The sequence below is a fragment of the Crocodylus porosus genome, unplaced genomic scaffold (genome assembly GCF_001723895.1).
Source record: "Crocodylus porosus isolate Cpor-Errol unplaced genomic scaffold, CroPor_comp1, whole genome shotgun sequence".
Lineage (NCBI taxonomy): Eukaryota > Metazoa > Chordata > Crocodylia > Crocodylidae > Crocodylus > Crocodylus porosus.
Window position 1 is genome coordinate 333,479 of NW_017728890.1, and position 25,164 is coordinate 358,642.

The 25,164-nt window shown below is 50.5% G+C and overlaps 1 protein-coding gene across 2 annotated transcripts; it reads left to right on the forward strand.

Annotated features, from left to right (window-relative positions):
* SP7 (Sp7 transcription factor) lies at positions 1 to 24,422 on the forward strand. 2 transcript variants are annotated; one of them, XM_019555010.1, is made up of 2 exons: positions 1 to 428; positions 19,647 to 24,422. In XM_019555010.1, exons 1-2 carry the CDS (start codon positions 339 to 341, stop codon positions 20,919 to 20,921), a joined length of 1,365 nt encoding a protein of 454 aa, XP_019410555.1. In that variant the 5' UTR covers positions 1 to 338; the 3' UTR covers positions 20,922 to 24,422. The 2 variants fall into 2 exon arrangements, with proteins under 2 accessions (XP_019410555.1, XP_019410560.1); XM_019555015.1 differs by having other exon boundaries at positions 1 to 322.
* Positions 24,423 to 25,164: the final 742 nt, after the last annotated feature.

Below are 25,164 nucleotides of genomic sequence, written 5' to 3' on the forward strand. Positions count from 1 at the left end.
TTTCTTTCCTTTTCCCTCCCTCCTCCTTTTCCCCTTTTCTTTTCTTTTCTTAGCTCAGAGGGAGCCAGGATAAATCTGAAGATGTTGACTTCTCCCCCTCCACCCCCTTCCCTCCTCCTTTATTGGATACTAGCGGGTCCTCAAAGGCTCCTAGGCTGTAATTAGAGGGTGGATCCTAGAGCAATGCGAGGAGCTCCCCCACCCCCCAGTCCCTTCTAACTACAGATCAACTAGTTCCCTCTCCCTGTCTCTGCCTTCTCAAAATCTACTGCAACCGCCCCAGGCTGGGACACACTCAGAGATGGCATCTCCAGCGCTCGAGGTAATCTCCCCTCTGCATGCATTCAGGGGCCTTAGAGAATCCTGACTTAGCAGCAATTGGGTTTTCTCAAGCCAGGTGGAAGCTAAACCCCAAGGAGCTGATAAAAGTAAGAAGCGCTCTCTTTTTTTTCTTCTTCTTCATTTCTTTGCACTTTTATGGGGGTGGAGGGGGGTGGCGATGAGTTTGAATCCATTGGGGGATGCTCCCCTTGGGGTATCTGCAGAGGGTGGGTAACACTGGCCAAAACACAGGGGCTAAACAACAGAGATGAGAGAGATCTCCTTCCAGCTGGGGAGTGCGAGTAGCTGTGGGGAGAGATCCTGGCTGCCCTGCCTTGAGTGTCATCTGTATTTCGTTTGTGTGCGTGCATGGTGGCAGGGGGGAAGCCTTGCAAAATCAACCCAGGACTCTGTGTGAGTGTGTGTGTTTAGGGAAGGGGGGGGGGTCTTCTCCTTTTTTCCAATGCAAGGCAGAACTTGGAAGAGTTAAAATGAAATCCCTTGAAGTTTCTAGCTTCCCCACCCATCCCCAGCAGTGATAGCCGTTGGAGCAAAGGTTGGGCGACAGTCAGAAAACCAACTGCCCAGCCACTGTATTCACAAATATTTAGGTTTTGGTTGAGGACAAACTCACACTTCAGGGCTATTTTCAGGTTTTATTGGCTACGGATATTTCACAGTCTGGAGTTTCTATTTAAAGAGTTGTTTTTAAGGCTTTTAAAAAAAATAATCTTTTTTTCATGATCCTATGGGATTTTACAGAGAAATAGCATTAGACGGAACAGGGGGTGGGTTTTGGGGTTTTCTTTTTTTAGGGAATAAAGTTGCTTGAGAAAAGTTTTCTGTTTAATTAAGGGAGAAGATGATAAGGAGGGGATTGAATTAAGGAGAGGAAATAACTATTAGGCATGGCAAAGTAAAACCAGAGACAAACCCGAATGTTAATAATCAGAAAGGACCTGGTAATGAGAACAGCAACTAGTTTGAAATCTAATTTTTGGGGCCGTTGACCGATTTAGGGCTGGGAGGACATGCATTTATCAAGCCATGATCTATATTAAAAGCCCCCAGATCTGAAGGGACCTTCCATTGGTTTGAGTCACAGCCCCAGAAGGAAAGACGGTGGTGGTAGGAGGCATGGCTCATGTTAGAGCAATGGTGTGTCAGCTTGCAGGGACCAGGGCCCGGGCCCGGGCCCGGGGCAATGGGTATGTTAGGTAGAAGGAAGGCTGTAAGTGGAAGTGGGGCTCAGAGTGGCACTGAACTGGTCCCAGGAGACCTTGTGACACAGGGGGTGTAAATCAGCATTGCTCCATTGAGGGCACTGGACCTAAGTGGCGGGCTGAGCTCAGTCATTGGGCCGGTGGCCCATCAGAGTCTATGGGATTGTGTCATTTTCTGTCACCCTATGCAGTGCCATACCTAGACTCCTGGCAGCCCTGGGTGAACTTTTAGTATTGGGCCCCCCTTTGCCAGAGATAATGATTTTTTTGTTGCAAAAATCTTTATCACACCTGTGCTATTAATGTCTTTAAACAGTTTTTTCTCAATTGCTAACATTGCCTGTCTTATATATGTCCAATATTAAAACTTGTTTTTGCAATTTTAATTTATTTTTTTCATTTCTGGGCCCCCTTTCTGTCCAGGCCCTGGGCGGCCGCCTGGTTCGCCCATGCCTGTGTCCGAGTCTGACCCCCGAGGGGAATCAATAGGGGAGATCCCAGCCAGGATGAAGGGGTCTTCATGCTGGACACGCTGGGTAGATCTCCAGCAGGTGTCTGGCCATGCCCCTCTGGGGAACTAAGCTTATTCATATTGGCTGAATCTGGCTATCGGAGCACCCAGAGCCTTGCAAGAGGTGGTCAGAGCCCCGCAGGATTGGCCTGACGGTGTTTTGAGGATTCCCTGTTTCCCTTTATGCAACTGGGAGGGAGCATATCCCACCATGGTCACTGCCACGGTGCCGACACAGGGGGCTTAGGGAGGGGGATCACTGCAGTGGGTATGAGCCCAGCCAAGACACAGGCTTGCAGGTGGCCCCTGTCTCCAGCATGGAGTAAGCTCTGCTGTGGGTCTGATCCTGTGCGATGCCGCATGCCCTGGACACACAGCAATCTCAGACTTGGGCTCCTGGGTGTCCCTCGCTGCTTGCCCTATCACAGCCGTGATCGGTGTCGTATCCAGAGCTGGCTTTAGGTGGGTCTTTGCTCTCCCAGGGCCCACCTACCCCATGCCTGACTTTCCACTGCCTTCGGTCTGCTCTGTCTGTACCTGGTCGTGTCTGCCTGTAAGGAAGTTACCCCAGTGCTCTTGATCTACGCTGCAAAGATTCTCCTGTGCCTGTAAACTCTTCTGAGAGGAGGAGTTAGATTAGGAGGGAATTACCAGGCTGGTGATCACAGGGGCCCTGTCTCTCAACTCCCCCACAAAACAGTTTCCTCCCTCCCAGCCCTGAATCCCCCACCTTCCATCCAAACAGCCCTGGGACAAAAAAGGGCTGCCCTCCTTGATGAGCAGTGACCTGTGTCCTGACCGTGGCTGCCACCCAGGCATGGGAAGCCAGGCCTCAGTAGGTGCCCAAAGTGGGCTTGTGTCTAGATGCCAACACAATTAGGCTTGGGGGCATGGGTACAGCATGGGCAGGTGGGTCCAGGGGCAAACATGTCCTCCTGGGAAGTGTCAGGCCCCTGGGTTCTGGTGAGTGGTGAGGGCAGGGGACTGAGACTCCTGCCATTTGCTCCTAGAGGGTGATTAGACTTCGAAGGAGTTTTTCCAATTCAGGAAAGCAGCATGATCTCATTGTTAGTGGAACAGGTGGAGGGGCTGATCCAGCCTGGACCATGCAGGGAGGTGCAGAAGAAGCACATGTCCTGCTGCCAGCACCATCCGAGGCACACAGCTGCAGGGGGAAACAGGCGGGGTGTGTGCCAGGGACCCATACATGGCATCACTCAGTGACTGCAGGACCCCACCTGGGCCAGCAGGAAGACTGAGTTCGGTGGACCTGGGTGCAAATGTCAGGGTGGGGGCAGGAAGGGGATTCACTAACATCCCAAAGCTGGAGGTGGAGATGGGCACATCTTTTTGGAGAAAAAAATCCCATTCCCCCTTTAAAAATGAACCAAATTTGATTTGGGAGCTGCAGTGGGTTCCACCAGAGGCCAGTGAGGCTCACATCCCCCCAAGTCTGGAGGAGCTCAAGGCCAGATGGCAATCAAACTCTGAGAGAGCCCAGGTCCCATTTAGGCCCCTCAGCACAGGACTGGATTTCCCTGAGTGTAAACTCTTGATTGCTCTGCTGCATCTCCAGCCTGTGGGCTCTCCAAAGAGCCCATCAATGCATGCACTAAATCCACCCTCAGCTCAAGTCCTTCCCTCTCTGCTGAGTCTTTGTAGACTTGACTGCAGAGCCTACAACTTGTTGCATCTGCTGAGATTCTCCAGGAGAGACCGGCTCTTCTTGTCCCCCAATACAAAACACCTGCACTCTGACAACTCCTTTGCTCTTGGTGGCTGAAAGACCAGAGGTAAAAGGTCTTTTATAAGGTAGGGAAGAATTATACCATTGGATCTTCCCTGTAGATTTTTCTGCCCTGCAATGCCAGTCTGGTTATAATGGCTATTTATTTGTATCATGTTAGCACCCAGAAGACCTGATCCTGGAACAGGACCCCTTGCTGCACTAGGTGCTGTACAAACCCAGAGCAAACTGGCCTCCCCAGGGAGCTCAGAAGCTAAGAGGCAGGGGATGGGAGAGCATAAGGAAGCAGGGAGACAACGGGGCAACATGAAGGGCAGGGGTCTCAGGAGCCAATTTCCAAAGCTGCCTGGGGGCGGGCAGGGGGGGATGGTTATCATCATTAAAATGTCCCATCATCAGTGCCTCTTGCCATGACATCTTGGAGGCCTGAGAGGAGATCAGGGCTCTGCTGAGAGACAAGCTGAAGGATGATGCCTGCCAGAGAGAGCTTACAGGGTGACTGGAACAAAAGGTGGGTCAGTGGCACAGCTGGGAAGAGAACCCAAGTGTCTTGAGACCACTGGGAAACATGTCTCCCATTCAGATGAACCCCCTAGACAACTCGGAAGCCCCTTCCTTTGCCTATACCAATAATGGCTTTTGCAAAGATTAACAAGCCCCTCCTGCCTAAGGTAAGGCAGAGGTCATAGGGCTGGGGAAACTGAGGCGCAGGATCTATTCATGAGGTGGGAACATTTGCAGCTGCTATCAGCACCCACTCTGTAGGCCTTGTCTTCTGGCTCAAATCACTAATACCTCAGAGACAAATTTTCCTATTTAATTTGTCGTGTGTGTCAAGAAGTGGTGTATAGCTCCAGGTATGCGTGGTCAAGAACTTGAAGAGGAGCTGGTGCCAAAGAGGAAGGCACAGGGGGATGGGGTAGCTGATCTGATGAGAAGAGGAGAGAAGAGGAGAGTTTGGCTTGTCCAGCTCCTGGGCAAACATAGGCAGAAGGTGAAGGCCACAAGTTAAGAGATCCTGTGGGTGCAAGCGCCGTTGGAACAGATTGACTGGGGCTAGATGAAGGCTGGAAGGGAAAATATTGGGGCAGTAGGAGCCGCCCCCGAGCAGAGCACTGGGGACAAAGAAACCCAGATCCTTGTTAGAGGGGACTTGGTACTTTTAGGAGTGGATGATGCAATGTCTGCGATAGCTGGGGGCTGGAGTCGGTGGCCTGTCCTATACCAGTCCTTCATGACTCTAAGGAGGATGTTTCAATTGGATCAAATCTAAAGGCACCACAGCTTTAAACTAGATCTGACACCACCTGGGCAGGGGTATTGCTAAGGCAAGGCTTTGACACATTTGGATTACGTGGATGCAGTCTGACTACTGGCTGTACTGCAAGCCCTGCATCAGTTTGGCTCCATGGGTTCTCAATTTTATGTTATTGCTTTATGAATTGTGTCGATTTTGGCCAGCTGTGCCAAGATGCCAGCAAAGAGAGGGGACCCCGTGTGCTGGGTGATGCATAAGCCCAGAGTAGCAGTGAATCCTTGCCCCAAGGTGGTGACAGTCTAAATAAATAAGCCAGGAAGGAAGAGACCCCTGGGCAGAGTGAGCACTGTGATAGCAGCCAAAGATGTGGTGTGTGCGTTGCGCAGAGGGTGTTGGAGGCTGTTAGAAGAATGTAGTGTTCAGTAATCACTCACAGCCAAAGGGGTCAGTTAAATGGAGGCATCTTCAAGGCCAAAGGGAGGATGGGAAGGGGTGATTTTACGATGGTAGATACACAACAGTTGCTTTTAGCTTCTGGCCTGGGATATTTGCACCTATGAAATTGGTACAAGCCCCATACATGGAACCCGCTCTATGCTGGAATCACAGAGCAGGGCCCCCCAGCTCCAGGGCCCAGTGCTGTGGCCCCAGATGTGGAGACCAGGGCTTTATGCTTCAGAGACCGGCTGTCCACATTGGCATCGGTGCACACTGGAGCTTGCAGCCACGCAGCACCTGGGCAGTGAGTCTGCGTTGGGCCATCTGTACTCCTCTTTCCTTGGGCCTCTGAGCAGAGCTGGCGCTATGGATCTGCTACTGTACAATGCTGAGGGAGATCCAGGATCAGAAATCCAGGCTCTTGCCCCTAACCGGCTGGGCTGGGAGCTATCATGATAGAGTAGGCAAAGAGGTGGGGGGGATGGGGATGAAGGTAAGGAAGCCTTCCTCACTGCAGGTGTCACAGCCCTGCATCACCCTGTGAGGGGCAATGTCATGCCAGAGACTGTTACAGACTATGGGCCAATGCGTCCACTGCCCTGAACATGGCATAGCAGCCCTTGTCCCTGGGCAAATCCATTCCCTGTCACACCAGGCTAATGGCTTTCACCCACACTTGCCACCTGCCTTGGCTTTCATTTTTTTTAAATGAGAAGTCAGTTTGTAGCTCTCCTGGTTGCAAAGACAAGGTTGACAAGTTCCTTGAAAAGCTCAGAAACCAGATGACAACAACAAAAGTCGCAAATGTTTCATTCAGTGTTAAAATCTCATGATTTTTAAGCCTGCCTTGTGATTCTTGAAGCTGGATCTGAAGCTTTTGAAGTTTTGAGGTGGTTGATGTTAGAAGGCAGCTGAACAGGGGCAGAGCAAAGTCCACAGTCTTGTACCTAGAAGTCTATATAACTTTGGGAGCACCAAAATTCAGCTTTGGAAACAACAAAGGCCATTACAGAGCTAATGTTTCAGAAGTCATCTGAGCTACAGGAGGACCCACCAAAGAAAGTGGATGAACTAAGTTGCTACATGATTGAGTGGAATAGGAAAGCTTTTCAAACAGAATTGAGAACAACAGCAACAAAAAACATCTCTATAATTAGTTGCGAAACTGGAGTGGCCAATGTGGTAGGATTTTATTTATTTTAATCAACTACTTATTTTGCTGGGAAGGAAGGAAGAAAGAACGAACGAACGAACGAATGAATGAGTGAGCCAGAGCCACTGAAGAATAAAGCGAGAAAAATGAAAGAGGTTTGGTGCTCCAGGAAATGTGTTTCTGCTTTGAGGAAATTCTAAAGTACCATGAAATTTGTTTAGGTTTTTTTAAAAAATATTTTTCCTAACTCCCCAAAGCTGAAAATCCCCCTCCCCCTTTTCCCCTCCCCTCCTCTCCTCTTTCCCTCTCTGCTTAGCAGCCTGAATACAGAGATTACTGCCTCTGGGCTGGATTGGTCCAGAGATCAGCATCCCCATATGAATCAGCTAAAGAAGGGACTATCCGCTCAGAGGCACAAGCCCTGGATGTGGTCTGGTTGCTGTGATCATTCTGATCTCCTGTATAACCCAGCACTCAGGGAGCCTCACCTACTCGGAGCCCATGTCCCAGTACATGATGGATAAATGCTCATTGAAAGCATTTATTTAAGTTGGTCTAATAAAAGATAATCAGATTCACCCAAACAACCTTGTCTGCCTGTGTCCTTACCAGGGGCGGGCAATTATTTCGAGTGGAGGGCCGCTTACTCAGTTTTGGCCATCCATTGAGGGCCACATGGCAGGCAGCCAGGGGCAGATAAATATTAATTTTCTAAATTTTTAGGGGCCCCGCGGGCTGGAAAGAATGGCCTGGTGGGCCGCATCCGGCCAGCGGGCTGCATTTTGCCCACCCTTGCCTTAGACCAACATGGCTACAACCTACACCATTGAAAGCATTGGCTCTTGATGAAGAAGCGATGGAGAATCCACCCTAAGGCCACTATCCATCATCCCTTGTGCCACCCGCCCATCACCTTCTCTTTTGAGGATATGCTGCAAGCCCCCTGTGCCAGGCCATTTATGTCCCATACTCCTCCCATGCCAAAGTCCCGCATGCAAGGGGTTCTCTGTGTACCCGTCAAACTATGACAGGGGTTCTGCGTACACTGTTCTCCCCTGCTAGGATCCTCCATTCGCTATGCCTCTGAGGTCAACCCCCAACCTCTGGGCATTCATCCATGGGTCAAACCTTCCTGCACTTTGACCTCTGGGGAGCTGATGCACTGAAGGAAAAAAAAGAATAAAGACAAACGCAGGAGGTCAACATGTTAAACTCACCTGGGACACAAGAGCTAAGGGAGGTTTTGTTATGCTGGAATGTGCTAATTTCTGCCATCAACTCATTCTTTGATCTGGAGAGAGCCACAGAGGTGCTTCAAGCTGCTGCCTTTGGGAGTCAGATGCCAGGGGCTTTAGAAGATCCACTCCCTCTCCCCTCCCCTCCCTTTTCAGATATTTTTGATTTTCTCCCAAATCAGTAGGATTCTGCCTAAAACCCAGCCTGACGTATTGGAATCCCTCAGCTCCTGCTTGCAAAAGTCATCATGTTACACCCGGACAGAGAAATACCATCAAATTAAATGAGAGAGTTTTTTTTTCTTAGATGACTCTCGAAGTCTCAAAAAATCAGTGTTAGCTTAAAAAAAAGTAGGGGAACTATGTTTTAAAAAAAATAAACAATCAAAAAATTTCCACGTGGACATTGTCAATGGCCTTGAAATAAAAATGGAGATTTTTTCATTAAAAAAGAGTTTTTAGAAAGGTTTCAAGAACCCCTAAAGCGGAACAAAACATTTGGTTTAGGGTTAAATACATGGGAATAACCCTCCTCAATTTTTTTCCAGGGTTTTTGTTTGTTTGTTTGGCCAAAGAAAGGCCCAATTTTTTTATTCCTGTTTGACTGGAACAAAATATTTTTCAGAAATTTTGTTTGGAAGTCAAACAAACAAACAAAAAAAATCATTTGCCCCACAAGTCAACCCCTGACTTTGATCGTGATATTTCTACTGAGCTCTGGGAGTGGGTGAAACAGAATTAAATGGCTCAAGGAAAGAATCAAGGAACAAGGAAAGGACAGCACCCGCTTTATCTTGTATTAGCTCTTTAATGCTGAACATGGTACAGACCCCTTAGCAGAGAGGGACAGCCAGCTTTTCTCAGGCCTTCCTCCCGCTATAGTGTTGGTCACGTATGTAATGGAGTGTGGGTGAAGATGTGCTGGTTACACTGGGCTTTTACTGGGTTGCTCATAGCTGGAGGTTACAATACCAGTACCAAGCAGGTCTTTGCCAATATAGCTCCACTCTTTGTCAGGAGGGCTTTGTTGGTGTTGCATCTTGATGTTCCCATAAGAACTGCCATTGACTGGGTCAGACCACAGATCCATCTTGCTCACTCTCCTGTGTCACAGGGGCAGAAGAGGATGCTGAAAGGGAGAGCGAATGGGGTCTGACCAGGTTTTTTTCCCACTGTTCCTCTCATTTGCAGGCCTCCAGCATTTAAGGTCCAGGAAGATCTGATTCAGAGGCTGTATTTCTAACTCCCATGCTCAGTAGCTACTAATGGAGTCATAGCTCCATGCTGGCGTCATAGCTTTAGTCAGAGATTACTATGAGGTGCTTTGGGGGTTGCTGGAAGTCACAGGGAATGGGCATTTCAAGGTTAGGTGCATGGGTTTAACTGGGGCCTAGATCCTCAGAAGTTGGACAGGGCTGTCACTAATGCTTACTCTATTTGGAGGTGCTGTTGAGCCACAGCTGGCAGGAGCTGTTCCTGTATGGAGGGGCTCAGTGATCCACAGCTGTATGGAGGGGCTCGGCGAGCCACAGCTGGCAGGAGCTGTTCCTGTATAGAGGGGCTCAGCGATCCACAGTGGTATGGAGGGGCTCGGCGAGCCACAGCTGGCTGGAGCTGTTCCTGCACTGGGGGGCTCGGCGATCCACAGCTGTATGGAGGGGCTCGGTGAGTCGTAGCTGGCACAGCTGGCTGGAGCTGTTCCTGGATGGAGGGGCTCGGCAATCCACACCTGTATGAAGGGGCTGTTGAGCCACAGCTGGCAGGAGCTGTTTCTGGATGGAGGGGCTCGGCAAGGCACAGCTGGCATGGCAGGAGCTGTTCTTCTTGCCCTTGGGCTCAGATTGGGCACTGCCTGGACATGTACTGCTCTCCCTGGGAATGCAAAAGGGAAGAAGAGGGGGGAGTTTCTGGGAGGCCGGGTGCTCCAGTGGCCAGGGGGCTTGGGTTGCAGCCTCAGGACATCTGCATCTGCTGTTAACCTTGGTCATGTCCTTCCCTCACTCAGTGGCTCCAGTCCCCCTCTTGGAGGCAGAGCCTGTCTTCAGGCTGTAACCCTGATTTGTCCTGGGCTTGTTAGTTGCCTTATAATAATTGCAATCCCGATGAAGCAAAATTCTGTGCCTGCTCATGGTGAGGACCAGGGCCTGGTTTTCATAAACCCTTGGTACCCAGTACCTCCCACAAGGGAGATCCCATCTCACTGACACTGTGGAGTGGATCTTCCCCATCCCCTACAGAGGGTCCTCTTTGTTGCCAGCCCTAAATACCTCTCCCTTTTGCCTTTGGGGCAGGCAGGGTGAGGCCAATGAGACCTTCACGGACCCATCACCTTCCTGGCTGCCCCCAGGCACTGCTGACCAGTGGCACAGGCTTTTGTCAGCCTGGGGCATGCCAAGCCATGGGGGCACCTCAGCCATGCCCAAGGGCTTTTTCTTCCTGCTACCTGACCCCCCCGCGGGCGGGGTCCCTCAGACTTTGAGGCGGCAGCAGCACTGGGGTCTGGCACTTGCCTCAGAGTAACCCAGCTGCCTCGGCGTCCCTGGGTGTTTGTGTGAATAGCTGAGGCTCGGGATGTTTCCGTCCGCCCTCCCTGCCTCTTGCCAGACGGCCGTGGTGTATGTGGGGAGCGGTGGGGAGCCAGGCAGCTCCCTGTCCTGTCACCCTGCCCAGACGGAGGGGCAGTAAGAGGCAAGGAGGGGAGCAGACATTCCCCTCTGCCTGAAAGCCAGGCATGGCTTCTGCGCCTGCCCTCAGCCTGGGCACCTGGCACTGCCACGGTCTGTTTGTGTGGGAAAACCAGCAGGGAGTCTCTCCGTCTGTTTAAAGAGTCGCTCTCCGGCCAGATTTGGCTCTGCGCATGGTGGTGCTGGGATGGGGTGAGCTTGTCAAAAGCTCAGTTAGGAAATTTCCCCTGGAATTTCAGGCGGAGCAGCAACAACAAACTCCTGCAACCCCGCCGGGGCCGGCTGCTCTCTGGAGGCAAGCGTGTGCCGGCACGGCGCCGAAACACTCGTGAAATCACAGGCCGTGGGGCTACAATGAGTGGTGTCGCTCCAAGCCCTGTTGATGATACGCAGGGAGCCCATGCGAGCATCCCGAAGCCCTGCCCCAGCTGGAACCCTCCACGGGGCAGTCTCCGCTTGGGACATTTCCACCTCCTACAGCATCTCTCACGGCTCATCAACATGCAGGGGTGACTTGAAACCAAACGCAAAGCCAAGGGCCACGTGGCTTTCAGATTAGGCTCACTTCATTAGGGGTTAGTTTAAATATATTGGGAACAAATGTAAGCCTAACTGGGTGCATCTACACCAGGGGAGGGCAATTATTTTGGGCAGAGGGCCGCTTACTGAGTTTTGGCAAGCCATCGAGGGCTGCATGGTAGGCAGACAGGGGCAGATAAATATTAATTTCCTAAATTTTTTAGGGGCCCCGTGGGCCGGAGAGAATGGTCTGGCGGGCCGCATTTGGCCCCCGGGCCGTATTTTACCCATCCTGATCTACACGTTCATTAATACACTGTAGGTAATGAGCATTAAATCTAGTGCCTCCATTGTAAAGTATCAGGAAAACAGCCTATTTTAATGCAATTAAAGACACTTTTGCAAAAATCAGGTTGGTCTAATAAAAGATATCATCTCTACTACGAGTCCTGATTGCCTATTTTAATGTGCATTAGTGAAAGTGCAGGTTTTTTGTGATGCTTTAAGGTGCATTAAAATAGGCTAATGCACATTAAAGCGCACATGTAGACACACCCGCGGATGGTTAATGTGGAATAAAAATGTCCGCACAGGCTCTTTACGCCGGTTTAATGAAACTGGTTTAATTTGGCAACGTTACATACAGACAGAAGGAAGGACACAACGGCTGCTGAATTAGCCATAATAACGAACTAGAATGAAGTAGAAACAAAGTAAAAGGACCCATTTCCTGTAGCCTTTCCCCTCAAACATGAGGCTCCCTGAAATAAAGATCATGCCTTGTGTATCCTAAAAATTTGCACCAATGCAGCTTTGAATCCAGCTGCTTTGAAGCACTGCAACCTCCTAACACACTTCCAGTTTTAACCCTTGCTAAAACTGACTTAGCCGCACTCAGCGATTTCCCCGCGTAAGCTAACTTGATTTATGTGAGGCTTACGCTATTTTAAGTGTGTCTACATTAGGCATGTCAGTAGTTTAACTAGACTGGTTTGTACACTGGTACAGCGTCTCTAGCATACAAGGCTGCGTCTTGTTATGTTTGGAAAGTTACTAGCACATTGTGGGCATAACCGGAATTCTAATAAAAATAGTCCCAGCTCAGAGAAATTAAAAAAAAAAGTTCAAAAAGCCACAAATAGTGAAAAATAAAGTGCTTAAAAACATGATTTCTGAGCTGACAATCACCCTGCAATCGTATCGTATAGTAACTTACTCCTGTATTGTCCCAGATGGAGCTCAGATCTGTCTGCGCCCAAAAGCTCATGAATACAGAGAATCTCCATCAGCAGTCAGCAGTACGGGACTTATGACACACAGCTGAGCAGCTATAGTTCTCTCCAAGAGAGGGTAGTTGTTCATGTCCCAAACCTTTCGAAGCTTCCTCAGCTCCGTGCTGCCCACAAAGCCAACAGGAGGGAGGCTGAGTAGTGTTAAAGTGTTTAGGAGATGCCCTGCTCTGCATTTCGCATTTCGAAGACATGACGGATAGACGCAACATGTGGGCCAAAGCCCCGTAGCGATTAGCTGGGAACGGGATTTGTTTTTTACGCGCTGCATGTCGGAATTGGCAAAGGCCAGAGCCCCCAGAGCAACAGATTAAAAACATAAAGGGAGCAAATCAAGAGGAAGTCGTTTAAGGAAGGGAAAGAGGGGGGTTTCGAATGCCACAACGTAATTCAATTAAAAGGCCATAAAAAAAAGAGAGAGAGAGAGAAGAGAGATTGGAAACAGGAGTCTCTCGGAAGCATTATGAGGAGCAGAACGAGGAGACAAGCGTGGGGGAAAGAAGCCAAGGGGTTTAGAGGCTTTTTATGCAGCAAAGCTGGATTTTTTGTCTTCTTGCTGCATGTCAGCGGAGAAGAGGGGTTTACTGATTGAACTCTAGCAGCTTCTCTGTGGTTGGAGTTTCAGCCAACCCTCTCCCGCCAGCCATCCCAGTCGGGGCCCGAGTCAGGAACATACTGAAGCATGAGATGGGCCATTCGGTTGTGTTTCAAGGCCCTGCTCCTGGAGTCCTGTGAAAAGGTGATGATCACCCCTGCAAAGGCCTCAGAACCAGGAGCAAATACAACAAAAGAAAGCAAAGGGGCCTTTCTGTCTTGGGACCCAGCTTGTGAGTTTTTGAGTGCTAGATGAGCTCAGCCCATGCTAAGGTGCCTGAGACTCTGGCCTGTCTGAGTCATAGATACTGGGTTGAGACTAAGGAGAGGAGGATTCAGTTCTTCCTCCTACCACAGACTCTATGAACGCTCTCAGGCATGTCACTGAGACCCCAAGAAACTGAGCCTCGGTTTCCCACCTGTGAAAAGGGGAAAGTAACCCCATCTTTGTTGAAGACTGAACTCAGACTTACCATGCTCGGCGCTGTACGTGTAGCCGCTGTGATCTCAGCGGATGCTACCTTAATGCAACTACTGCTGCAAAGAAAATCCCCCAAACTTTATGTAGGTGAAGAACTGTCGGTGTCTGTGCCATCTCAGCCATGTGATATTTGTGGCAATGCCAAGTCCTACAGAGACACGTCACCAAATACACCATGAGCTGTCAGAAGCTTTGCAAGTAAAGGGGTGCATTTTTATACTAAGGAATAAAAAGAGGACCAAGAAGGAACAATAGTTAAGTCTGAAGGAGAGAGAAGAGCGGGTGCATCTCCTCTTTAACAGACTGCAGCAGTGCAGAGAACATGATGGGTGATGTGAGTGGTCAGAAATGTTTTTCCATTTTCTTTTATTTTTTCTCCGAGTATTTCTGGGAAACTAGGTTTTCACTGTGACTTTTCTTTTTTCGCCTAAAGGTGTCTCCTTTCTGCCAGAGGCAAGGATTTTGTGGGTGATATCTAGTATTGGACTAACTGTATAGTTGGGAGAGACATAGATGAGCTTTTGGGTACCACTGCGCCCATCCTCAGGTCACTTCTTTTCTGCCACTAATTTCAACGTTTTCGTCAAATCAGCAAGCGCCTGCAAAACAGAAGTGCCGAGTCAGCGCCACCGCCGCGGTGCCTCACAACAGCTGCCATTCAGGTGCCGCATGCCCTCATTCCTTCCATGGACTGGGCTCCTTATCTCCCATTATGCACCACAATACCCAGCAGGAGGGAGACCAGAGTGCATTGTGGGACTTACAGCCCAGCCAATAGGAGAACATGGTAGCGGGGAGAAAAAGCATCTAAACTATAATTATTATTATTAACATTTCCAAATAGAAAAGTTTGGAGGGTTGGTGGAAATATGGGAAGATTGATTATTCACCCAAAATGCCTAGTTTTCCATGGGGGTGGGGGGCGGGAAATCCAGCCTGTTGTCACAGAGATGTTAAGTTTGTTAATGTGCTTTAGGTAATGAGGGGTGTAGGTTGTACCCATGTTGGTCTAAGGACATAGGCAGACAGGGTTCTTTGGGTAAATCTGATATCTTTAATTATATCAACTCTTTAGGTAATGCGCATTCAACCTAGTACCTCCACTGTGAGGTATTAGAAAAAAGGTGCATTAGCCTATTTTAATGTGCATTAGCTAAAGAGCACTGTTTGTCTGTGACGCTTTAATGCACATTAAAATAGGCTAATGCACATTAAAGTGCACATGTAGATGCACCCAAGATCAGGGTTCCAGAGCTGATCATTGGAGCTATACATGCAAGTCCTCCTAGATCATAAGGGGTTGAAAGTCATCATTAGATGTTATGCTGTATGTCACGGGGAGGGTAATTTTCCTTGCATTTGCAGTAGGTTGGGATTTCACCTCTGCCCACAATGCTATAAGCAGAAGTTTGCGAAATGCCTGGAAGAAAATGCGAAGCTTCTTGAATTTCAAGTCTTTTCACATTGTGTTCTGGACTCAGACATGGGGACTTGTTTCCATGTCAAATTTTGCCCAGGTGTATGAATTTTTCCATCCAAAAAAAAGAGAGAAAAACTCTAGAGGAATGTCTTCTCTCTCTTTCTTCCTTGCCCTATCCTCCCAAATGAGAAAACCCCCGTGAACAATGTGTTTCCTCCCAGTTCCCTCAATGTAAAAATAGCTCTTTTCCCCCCCAAAATGTGCAGCGTAATGTGTTGCAGGGCTGTCAAATTGCACGGAAGGATGAAACTGGCTATGAAAAATGTCCCAGATTGTGCACTCTCAGTCATACATATTAGTTGTCCTTCCACAAGTCCAAGGCAAAACCAACCATGCATTTCTTATGATTCAGATTTCAAACAGGACATCTGAGACCAATTCTGACAACATGGGGCCATGAAGACCCTGATCCCTTCAAGACATAAACCCTTCTAACTTCAAGCGTGGAAATAATCCTATGGATGGCTACTCCCTTGCTTAAAATTAAGCACATATGTAAATGTTTGCATGGTCAAAGCCTAGCAAAACACATCCCTTTCTGGAAGTATGAGGTGTTAATCCAACATCCTGGACAAATTCCAATTCTGAAGCCATTATTAATGATAACCATATTGGCTTTATGATGTCTATGGTATCAGGCAGTGTGATAGACACGTTGCAAGTCCCTACTCTAAATCTCCCCTCTAGTTTCATTTGGAAAGTCAATGAGGAGAGCTTGTTAACTCCAGAAATGTGGCCGTCCTTTGCAGAGGCACAGAGAGAAGGTCTGTGCATTAAGTGGACTGAAAGTCCAGCATTACTCACTTCTGAACTATCCTGTCCGCAGACTGGAACGGCAGGGCGTGTGTGTGTGTGTGTGTGTGTGTGTGTGTGTGTGTGTGTGTATTCTTCAAGGGGCATCTGCAGACCTGAGTGAGAAAGCTGGCACTGGGACAGCAGGATTGAGAGGTGCCAGCGGACCAGAATAGGGAGCAAGGGCAAGACAAGTAGGGTGGCTGGGAGACGACTTATTTGATGGGATGCTCCTGGATCTGCTTGCCTTTGGGTGATGGTCCAGCTCTTTTTTGCCCTGCCTTTGCTTCGCTCCCAAGGAGCAATTCAGTTGCCTCCAAATTCCAAGTACTTGTGCTGCAATGGACATAAACCTGTAGATACCCCCAAGCCCTGTGCCATTGCTCTGTTCAGTTGCCCCAAGAAGCCTCTGGCTGAGCTTGCCTTGAAGATAAACTATTTTTAGATCAGGAAGGATCTTGCCAAGCCAGGTGAGGTTGAGCGTGAGGTGCATTCAACCTAGATACTAATCATCCAGGATATCAAGCTCTGGTGGAAAGCTCAGCTCAGTGCAGGATTCACACCTCCCAGTTCCATCCCTGAAAGTCTGGGTTAAATACCAATCAGGACTTGTAGTAGAGATGGTATCTTTTATTAGACCAACAAGATTTTTTGAAAAAAAACAACTTTAATTGCAAGCTTTCGGGCACAAACACCCTTCCTTAGGCATTGGAGAAAAGATTGTATGGATACCTGGGTTAAATACCTGCTGCTGAGTGAGACACAATGGCAGGCCTCTTCCAAGTTTGACCCACACTAGGGATTGTCCCCTGTGTGCCCCTGCTCAGAGAGTTCACATGTCCTCAAAATAGCGCTTCAGGATCCAGACAGAGCTTGCTCCATCGGCTTATGGTTTCAGTTTCTTTTGTGACCTAAAGCTCACTGGTGCCTACCTAGGGTTGCCAGCTCTGTTTGAATCCATCACATGATGCAGTGACATTAATGACTTGATTTCCTACCTAGGGTCACTAGCTGTTTGAATCTATCGCGTGATGTAATGACATTAATGACTATTTTAATGAGTGCCCTATCATTTGTCTCCCAGGTGACTCTCAGTAGTCTCCTGGAGATGTATCTCAAATTCCTGCAAACTTCAGGGCAATCCTGGAGGGTTGGCAACCCTATGCCTACCCTGCCTGCATCCACCCTGGCAGTGAGATGGGGAGGGCTCCCTAAGGGGTGCCCCAAGACCATGCTCAAGGCTCAGGTTTGCAGGCTGCTGAAGAGCAGCAGCTTAGAGCATCCCTCCAGTGGCTGACCAGGGACCTGGCCGTAGCCTAGGGTGGCCATCACAGAGGACAGTTCAGTTGTCCTCTATTGATACAAAACTGGACATCTTTATGTCCTTTATTTTTCTCTTGAAGAGAAAAATAGAGGACAAAAAGGCATTGTGTTGCGTATCAATAGAGGGCAGAGGACAGAGTAGCAGAAAACCGCAACGTCTCCTGTGATGGCCACCCTACCATAGCGCCAGATGAACCCTGAACGCCTTTCCTTTCCTCTGCCACCTCTCCCTCTAACCAACTTGTCTCCGGTCCCAGCTGCCAGCTGTATAAGCACTTTCTGCTCTTTAGTGGGTGCTGTTTGGAGCAGTCTCCTCAAAGCCATCTGCACCACAACCTTTCCTTATCCTCCATGCCTTGCCTTTTCTCCTCCCGGCCTCTGCCTGGCTAGACTTTAGTCTAGCGACTAGGCACAGGACAAGGGCAACCGAGTGAAATTCTTTGGTCTGTTTTATGGAGGAATTTGGATGATCTAATGGTCCCTTTCTTGCCCTTAAAACCCATGAGCGACTCCTTGCAGCAATGAGTCATGTATATGCATTTTTGAAGGTCGGGATTTTCAAAGGGGCCTCCGTGCTGCAGGGCCAGCGCCAACCGCTGGAGAGCCATGAGTCAGGCCCCAGAAAATCGAAGCTAAAGCTTTGTGTTTAGTCACAACTCCCAGCTCGTCTTTTTTAGTGACTGGCTAAGTTCCCCACAAAGCCTATACCTCTGGGCGCTGTGTTTTGAGTGCCTAATTCATATAGGCCCCTTGGAAAACCTGACGTGCCCCAGTGTGAAAGGTTTTTGAGGGGTACATGGCTATTGTGAACCAAGAAGAGCTAGCTGGTAACTCTCACTTTCTTGGAAAAGTGAGGAGAAAAGTGAAAAATTTTAGGGCCAATGTCAATTTTGCAAAAAAACAAAAAACCCCAAAAAATTAGAAGTAATTTTAGTTGGCCTGAAGGGGAGTCAGCCTGAGCCACCATGGTGCAGTTCAGGTGCCTCGCGCCCTCATTGCCCTCGCCAGGCAGGCTGCCTGGTGGGACTACAACTCCCACAATGCATTGCAGTCTCAGCGGCAGGGAGCACATGGCAGCCACTGTCTGTGGAGGCAACCCCAACCCTTTGATATTTCCAGACACAAACACATGCCAAAAAAACAGGAATTCCCTGGGGCAAAACTGCTCCTTTTAAATCCACTGCAGAAATAGCAATAAGTACTTTCCACCATGCCACAGTTTGAGCCCAGGAGAGACACAAGGGTCAGGGCAGGAATATGGTGCCTCTGCTCTGAGTTCAGATTCAAGCCAAAGTCTACAAGGGAAGGGGTTGGGGTAGGGTGGCCATCATAGAGGACGGTCCGGCTGTCCTCTGGCCTCTATTGATACGAAACCCGATGCCTTTATGTCCTCTATTTTTCTCTTCAAGAAAAAAATAGATTCATAGATTCAGTAGAGGACAGAAAGGCGTCCAGTTTCGTATCGATAGAGGGTAGAGGATGACCGGGCTGTCCTCTATGATGGCCACCCGAGGTAGGGGCTTCATTTGGAAAGAAGTAGGTGCCACCCAATTTTAATTCCCTGCTTTACTACAGGATCATTGTGTAGCCCTGGTCAAGTCACCTATTTTAATCATTGGATATTTTAATGACTGAAGCTGTAGAGCGGTGTTGAGTGGGATTTTCCAAAGCATTAGCTTCTCTGGGAATGAAACATTCAGGCACTTGGAAAAATGCGCCAAGCATCCTGCGGACCTAAATACCTTTAAAAATCTGGTAGTTCCTCACAGTGGTAAGGTGCCTAAATACCTTGGATGAGCGGGGCCCTTATGCCTCAGTTCCCTGTTTATCTAATGCCCTGTGTCATCAAAGCTCCTTTTGGCTCAGTGCACCAAAGGCCCAGAGGTGCTGAGACGAGGGGTCAAACAGGTTTGGGCCCTTCTCGGCTGGCTGCCAGCTCTTGTGAGCTTTTCAGGAATCAGGCAATAGGGGCTGTCTGTCCTCAGGCCCCAGCTCCTGGCATCATGGGCATAACATGCAAAACTCAGCTTTCACTACCACCCCCTCCCAATTGAATGTGTTGCCTGCATAGCCGTGGAGCAAATCTGACCCTGCTCAAAGGACAAGAACCAGAGGCAAATGCCAGAGGCCCTAAATACGTAACGCTTCTTGATTTTTAAATCCATTGTGTGTTTTTCTGGGGGTGGCTGAGTCATGGGCTTTGATCGTGTGGCACTGATGGTGTCTCAGATGCTTATGAGACCTTACGATGCTTCTATTGGCTGGGAGATAAACTGGCATCACACCTTTCCAGCAGAGGAAACTAAGGCAAGGGATGAGGAAGTGACATGCCTAAGTCCTCACTAGGAGTCAGTGGCAGAGCTGGGGTTTGGCAAGAGGAAAGCACTGGTTCCCAGCACTGAGGCCACAGTGCTATCAGATGCTCTGCCAGGCAGGCAGTATCTTGCTGCTCTGATTGTTTTAGCTATGGGTCATCTCCCGTCCCCTGTGACAATGTGCTTTAATTGCCTTGTCTCCTATAGAGCCCCACCCCAAACCGAAAGCGGCAGCCTTGCCTTCCTATGCTGACGCTTTATCCTCTTTTCTCTCCTCCTCCAGGAAGAAGCCCACTATGGCTCTAGCCCACTGGCTATGCTGACAGCCACCTGCAATAAATTCGGAGGCTCGAGTCCAATCCGGGATTCGGCCACTCCAGGGAAAGCAGGGGGAAATCCAGGAAAGAAATTGTACCAGTTGGGTGCCGAGATCTCCGTGCCCAAAGTCCGCGGCTCTGAGGCCATGGGGGAGTCCTACACCGCTGCCTTCCCCAGTGGGAACGGCCTGATGTCGCCTTCCACCAGCCCCCAGGCTTCCACCACCTACGGCAATGACTACAGCCCCTTCTCCCACTCCTTCCCGACCTCCTCTAGCTCTCAGGACCCATCGTCCCTCCTGGTCTCCAAGGGACACCCTTCGGCCGACTGCCTTCCCAGCGTCTACACCTCCTTAGACATGACCCATCCTTATGGCTCCTGGTACAAAACTGGCATCCACCCCGGGATCTCGGGCAGCTCCAGCAACGCCACGGCCTCCTGGTGGGACATGCACTCCAACACCAACTGGCTGAGCACCCAGCCCCAGTCGGATGGCCTGCAGGGCTCCCTCCAGTCCATGCCCACCCAGTCTTCCCTCAGCCCCCAGCTGCCTAGCTACAGCTCCGACTTCACCCCCTTGAATCCTGCCCCATACCCGGCAGTGGGCATCACCTCCTCCTCCCACCTACTCCCCTCCAGCCAGCACATGCTGTCCCAGGAGATGTACAAGCCCAAGCCGGTGGCCAACAACTCCCTGATGGAGAGCGGGATTGGACTGAAGGCCCCGCGGGGTGGTTCCTTTGGGGGCACCACCGGCCGCTCGACGTGCGACTGCCCCAATTGCCAGGAGCTGGAGCGCCTGGGTGCCTCGGCCGCCAGCCTCCGGAAGAAGCCCATCCACAGCTGCCACATCCCGGGCTGCGGGAAGGTGTATGGCAAGGCCTCGCACCTGAAAGCCCACCTGCGCTGGCACACGGGTGAACGCCCCTTCGTGTGCAACTGGCTCTTCTGCGGCAAGCGCTTCACGCGCTCGGACGAGCTGGAGCGCCACGTCCGCACCCACACCCGAGAGAAGAAGTTCACCTGCCTGCTCTGCAACAAGCGGTTCACGCGCAGCGACCACCTCAGCAAGCACCAGAAGACCCACACCGAGATGGGGGCCACCAAGCCCCCCGAGGGGGAGGCCGAGCGGGAGGAGGCGGCCACTGGGGGCTCGCCCGGTGCCACCATGCAGGAGGGCTTAGCCAGCGACGACAAGGACACCACCAGCCCCGAGCAGAGCAGCTTGCTGGAGATCTAAGCCGGAGGGTCTCCTCCGGCTCTTCCTTCTCCTCCTTTTCCTTCCTTTTTTAATCCCCCCCTCCCCCCCGAGATAATTTATTTCCTGGGGCACTGGCAGCTCCTGTGCTGCTGCAGGGGTGGGCGTAGTGATGGGATCGTCCCCTAGTCCTTGCCCCTCGTCCCCAGCTTGGGGTCCGATGAGGCTCAGGAAGATTCAGACGACTTTGGTGCCTGCAATTTGAACATGCTGCCGTGAAGAGGCACCCTCAGCCCCTCGCCCTCCAGGACGGGGTCTCTGGGAGAGACATTGGAGGTGTCTACACCAGCTAGTGCCAAGGGCAGGGCAGGGAGATGCTGTCTCCCCCAACTGGTGCCACCCATTGTGGGCTCTGTCCTGCAAAGCACACTGGAAAGCCAGAGGGGACTCAGCCCTGTGGTTGGGGCGCAGTGAGTGCCCTGCTGGATCCTGTTTCTCAGCCACAGGCAGGATCGGGCCCTCAATTCCCCAGAACCTTTGCAGCCAAGCCAGGGGAGTCGGGGGTCCGGGGGTGAGGACCTGAAAGCAGCCGTTCTCCTCCAACCGCTGTGCCCAGAAGGGCCCGCGAGTCACACTGCAAAGACCCCAGGGGAGATTCCCACCTTCCTGCCTTATCCCCAGCATATTTAATCAAGAAGCGTAGGAATATTTATGTCTTAAGTTATGATGATGCTTTAAGGGAGGGGGGAGGAGCATTTCCAGGAAGCCTTTGTATTTAAAATATGGGATGGGGGTGGGGTGGTAGAGGCCCAGGGTTTAACGAGGGTCTCTGTTAATTGGCAATATCAGTTGGGGCATCTATAGTAAAGCTGACGTGCTTTTAGCCCTGCTTCTTTATGATGGTGGAAAGCCACAATCCCAGTTGGTGTCATCCCCCGTCCCTCCCAATCAAACCTTTTTGGTTTTCTTCTCCCTCTTTTTTACCATCAGGAATATTAAAAAGAGCTCAGGGACAGGTTCCTGATTGGTTAGCGTTCGAATTGGAGCCGGATTTACTCAACACCCATGTAGGGGCATCAGTACAGGTGGAAGCTCCCAAAGAGCTTTGCAGTCGCACTGTCCCATCTCCCGAGGCGCCTGTTCGGGAGCTGAGCACATCGAAACGCTGCAGCCGTTCTGTCGGCTTCTCCTCGCTTTTCCATCCTTTATGGCTGGGGGCTCTCTGGGTGTTTACCGTGAGCTGAGGCACGTCAGGAGAGGCACATCTTTAACAATAACTTCCTTTCTCCAGGGTGTTATTAGCCCTCAAAGTTAAATAGCTGTTCACAAGAAGATTGGCTAAGGGGAGGAGGGAAGTCTCTTCCCTCTCTCGGTTGCTCATTTTTTTCTCTCTGGCGATGTCGGTGTCTCACTCGTTCTCCAGGCGCTGAGTCTTTCAGCCCAGAGAGGAGCTGAATTAGGTTTCCAGCCCTTTAGGCAGCTATTTGGCTTTTATTTTATGTTTGTTTGATATCTGTGCAACATCTAGTACAATGGGGCACCGGTCCAACCGGGAACCCAGAGGTACTACCACAATACAAATAATTATCATAATGACTTTAGTGTAAAAAAATAACCAGAATATTTCCCCCACTGCCCCCATATAGTTCATTTTTTTTCATCCCTTCCCCACCTCATCCATCATAAAGGGGCATGAGCCAGGGTTTTTTTTTCCCTTGTGAGTCACCTTTCCCAGAGGGTCTCTGTTAATGCTGTGGAAGTCTGTATAGGTTAATGGAGGAGAAGTTTTTGACTAATGAGCATCTGTTTGTTATAAGGGATGTATACAGGGATGCATCACTGGATGACGCTCAGCTGGCGTTGCTTCAGTGTTGGAGTGCTCTCGGTGCAGAGAGAGGGCCGTGTGTGCGTGTGCGTCACTTGTTCTGTCTCGCACACATGTGCCCCTGCGTGATCTCCCCCCCGCACACGTTCACATGCTTGTGCATGTCTGCGCACACTCGCTGGCCTCCCGGCAGCCCCTGTGATCTGGAACACACTGAAACAAGCTCGAGACCCTACACAGCCATTTCCCCAGGCCTGATTCTGACTGACGACAAGCATCTGCGTGATGCTGACCCAGCCCCCCAGGCCCTTCCCACTGCACCTTCTCTGCATCTGATGTGGTGCCCCACTCTTCCCAGGCAGATCTGTCCCAGTGAGCTACTCTAAATGCCTGAGATCAAACAGTCCCCTCTCTTCCCTTCCCTTCCTGACTGCCCTTTCCACACCCCCCTACCTCCCAGACAAACTCCAAGCATCTTCCCTTCGCTGCAGCCTTGGACTCCCCTGGAAAAAAGAAGAAGAGGGGTTCCAAAGAAATGGCCCAACATATTTGGTTTGGATAGGGATGATCCTGCTTCAGGACTTCCCTTCCAGCCCTAGGTCTCTGTGATTCTGCGTACCCCAGGGAAGTGGCTTCTTGGCTTTTCTGTTCCCTGCAATACAGCCTGACCTTGCTGTCCTCCCAGAAACACAGCAACAACTTCCAAAGAGCTCAGGGCTAGATCCTTCTGCCATTTCCAGCTTTCATTCATTTAGTGCAATACTGGATTTTTTTTTAATTGAGCTTCTATTCCAATAAATACAATTCCTGGTGCAAAACCTAGCCCCTAACAATCCCCGGCTGTCTTAACGGTGAGCTGGAACCCTGTAAGAGAGGCAGGTTTGAACAAAGACCTCCTTTCTCCAGCGTGTTAGTCCTTGAAGTGACATGGGTGCTACTGTAAACTCCTTGCAGGTGTGAAAAAATGATCTCACGATCTTTTGTAGGACAGCCTCCTGATTTTGGAGGGTTTGGAGGCGGCGAGATGAAGCTCGGCCGTGTTGATCCTTGTGGTTGAGCGGCTAAGTTCTTCAACCGCTCTGCCGCTGTGAGTTAGGATCTTTTGAAGGGCCGGCTCCGCAGGGTGCTAGCTTTGACAGCTCTTCTCACGTGACCCCAGACAATAGCAGGATGTGGCTTCTGGGCCTTTCTCTTTCCCTACCCTTCCTTTTTTGGTGCCTTGGCCTGCCAGGAAATCCAAAGGCAGCACTGCGTTTGCGGGATCTATTCCCTCTCACCGGAGGGTCCATGTGGGGCCAGCGTCTTCACTGGCGTCTTCAAGCGCCCCAGCTTCATCCCTTCCACTTTTAACAAGCTCCCACCTCAAATTCCCCAGTAACAGAGAATGCAGTGGCAGCATTCAGCTGGGAGCTATATGGAGCAACTGGTGTGAGTGCCTTATCGCAGATCCCCCTCTACCTGTGGGTCCCTCCTAGGGGCTCTCACTTCTTCAGCAGCCTGAGTTTTTAGTCCAGGCAGTCGTGGGTTCAATTCCCCAGGAGGGACAACCAGGATGATGGCCATTACCTCGGTGGACGCCAATTCTCTGGACATCAGTATGCTCAGGACGGTGTCTGAATATGAACCCCCTCTCCACACCCTGCTTGTTTTGGAACTCTTTAATTATTTGGATTTTGGGTTTAATTTAATTAATAAACGATGAGCTGTGTTGAACCCTTGCAAACCTTATCATTTCTTTATTAACAGAGCCGCTGTCGGCCAGGGTGGGGAAGACAAAGTGACACCCAAAGTGCTGTTGATAGAAATGTGTGTGAGGAAGAAGAGGGGAATGAAACTGCTCCTAATGCATGACTCAGGCAATAGTGGAAAAGCCTGGTTTGGCCAGGATAACTGTGCTCACCCCCAGAGCGATGCCACGGGCCTGGAGCTTGTTGAGGGTCATGGAAGCCCTATGTGAGGCAGGAAGAGAGCAGCTCTCAGTGAGCATAGGTGCATGGACTCAAAGCACGCCCGATAAAACCAGCTGCCAGAAGCCAGGGGGGCTCAGCAGGTCCCTAGGGCCCAGCCACAGACCCCAGCTGACTTGAGAAACGGCCTGAGGACCCATGGAGATGGAACCTGCCAAGGCCCCCTGTTCCTGCTTGCTCAAATATGCAAAGGATGAGAAGGGAAAGTGAGGCACAAGGTGGCAACAGGACTTGCCTGAGGTCACCCTGCAGAGCCCAGGAGTCCTGGGTGCCCTCTTAGCTTCGGTGCCTACTGCATCCACCAGCTGACCTGCCTTGCACACAGCGCAAGTGGCCCACAGCCCTGGGAAGCTGGGAAGGGCTCGGGCACAGCAAGGCTGGAAGGTGAAGGTCAGGAATGACCCTCTTGAGCCAGGGGTCTGCTGGGGGCATCTCAGTCCGTGACCTTCCAAAGGCAGAGAGGGGCCAGCCAAAGAGGTCACCAAGCGGCTGA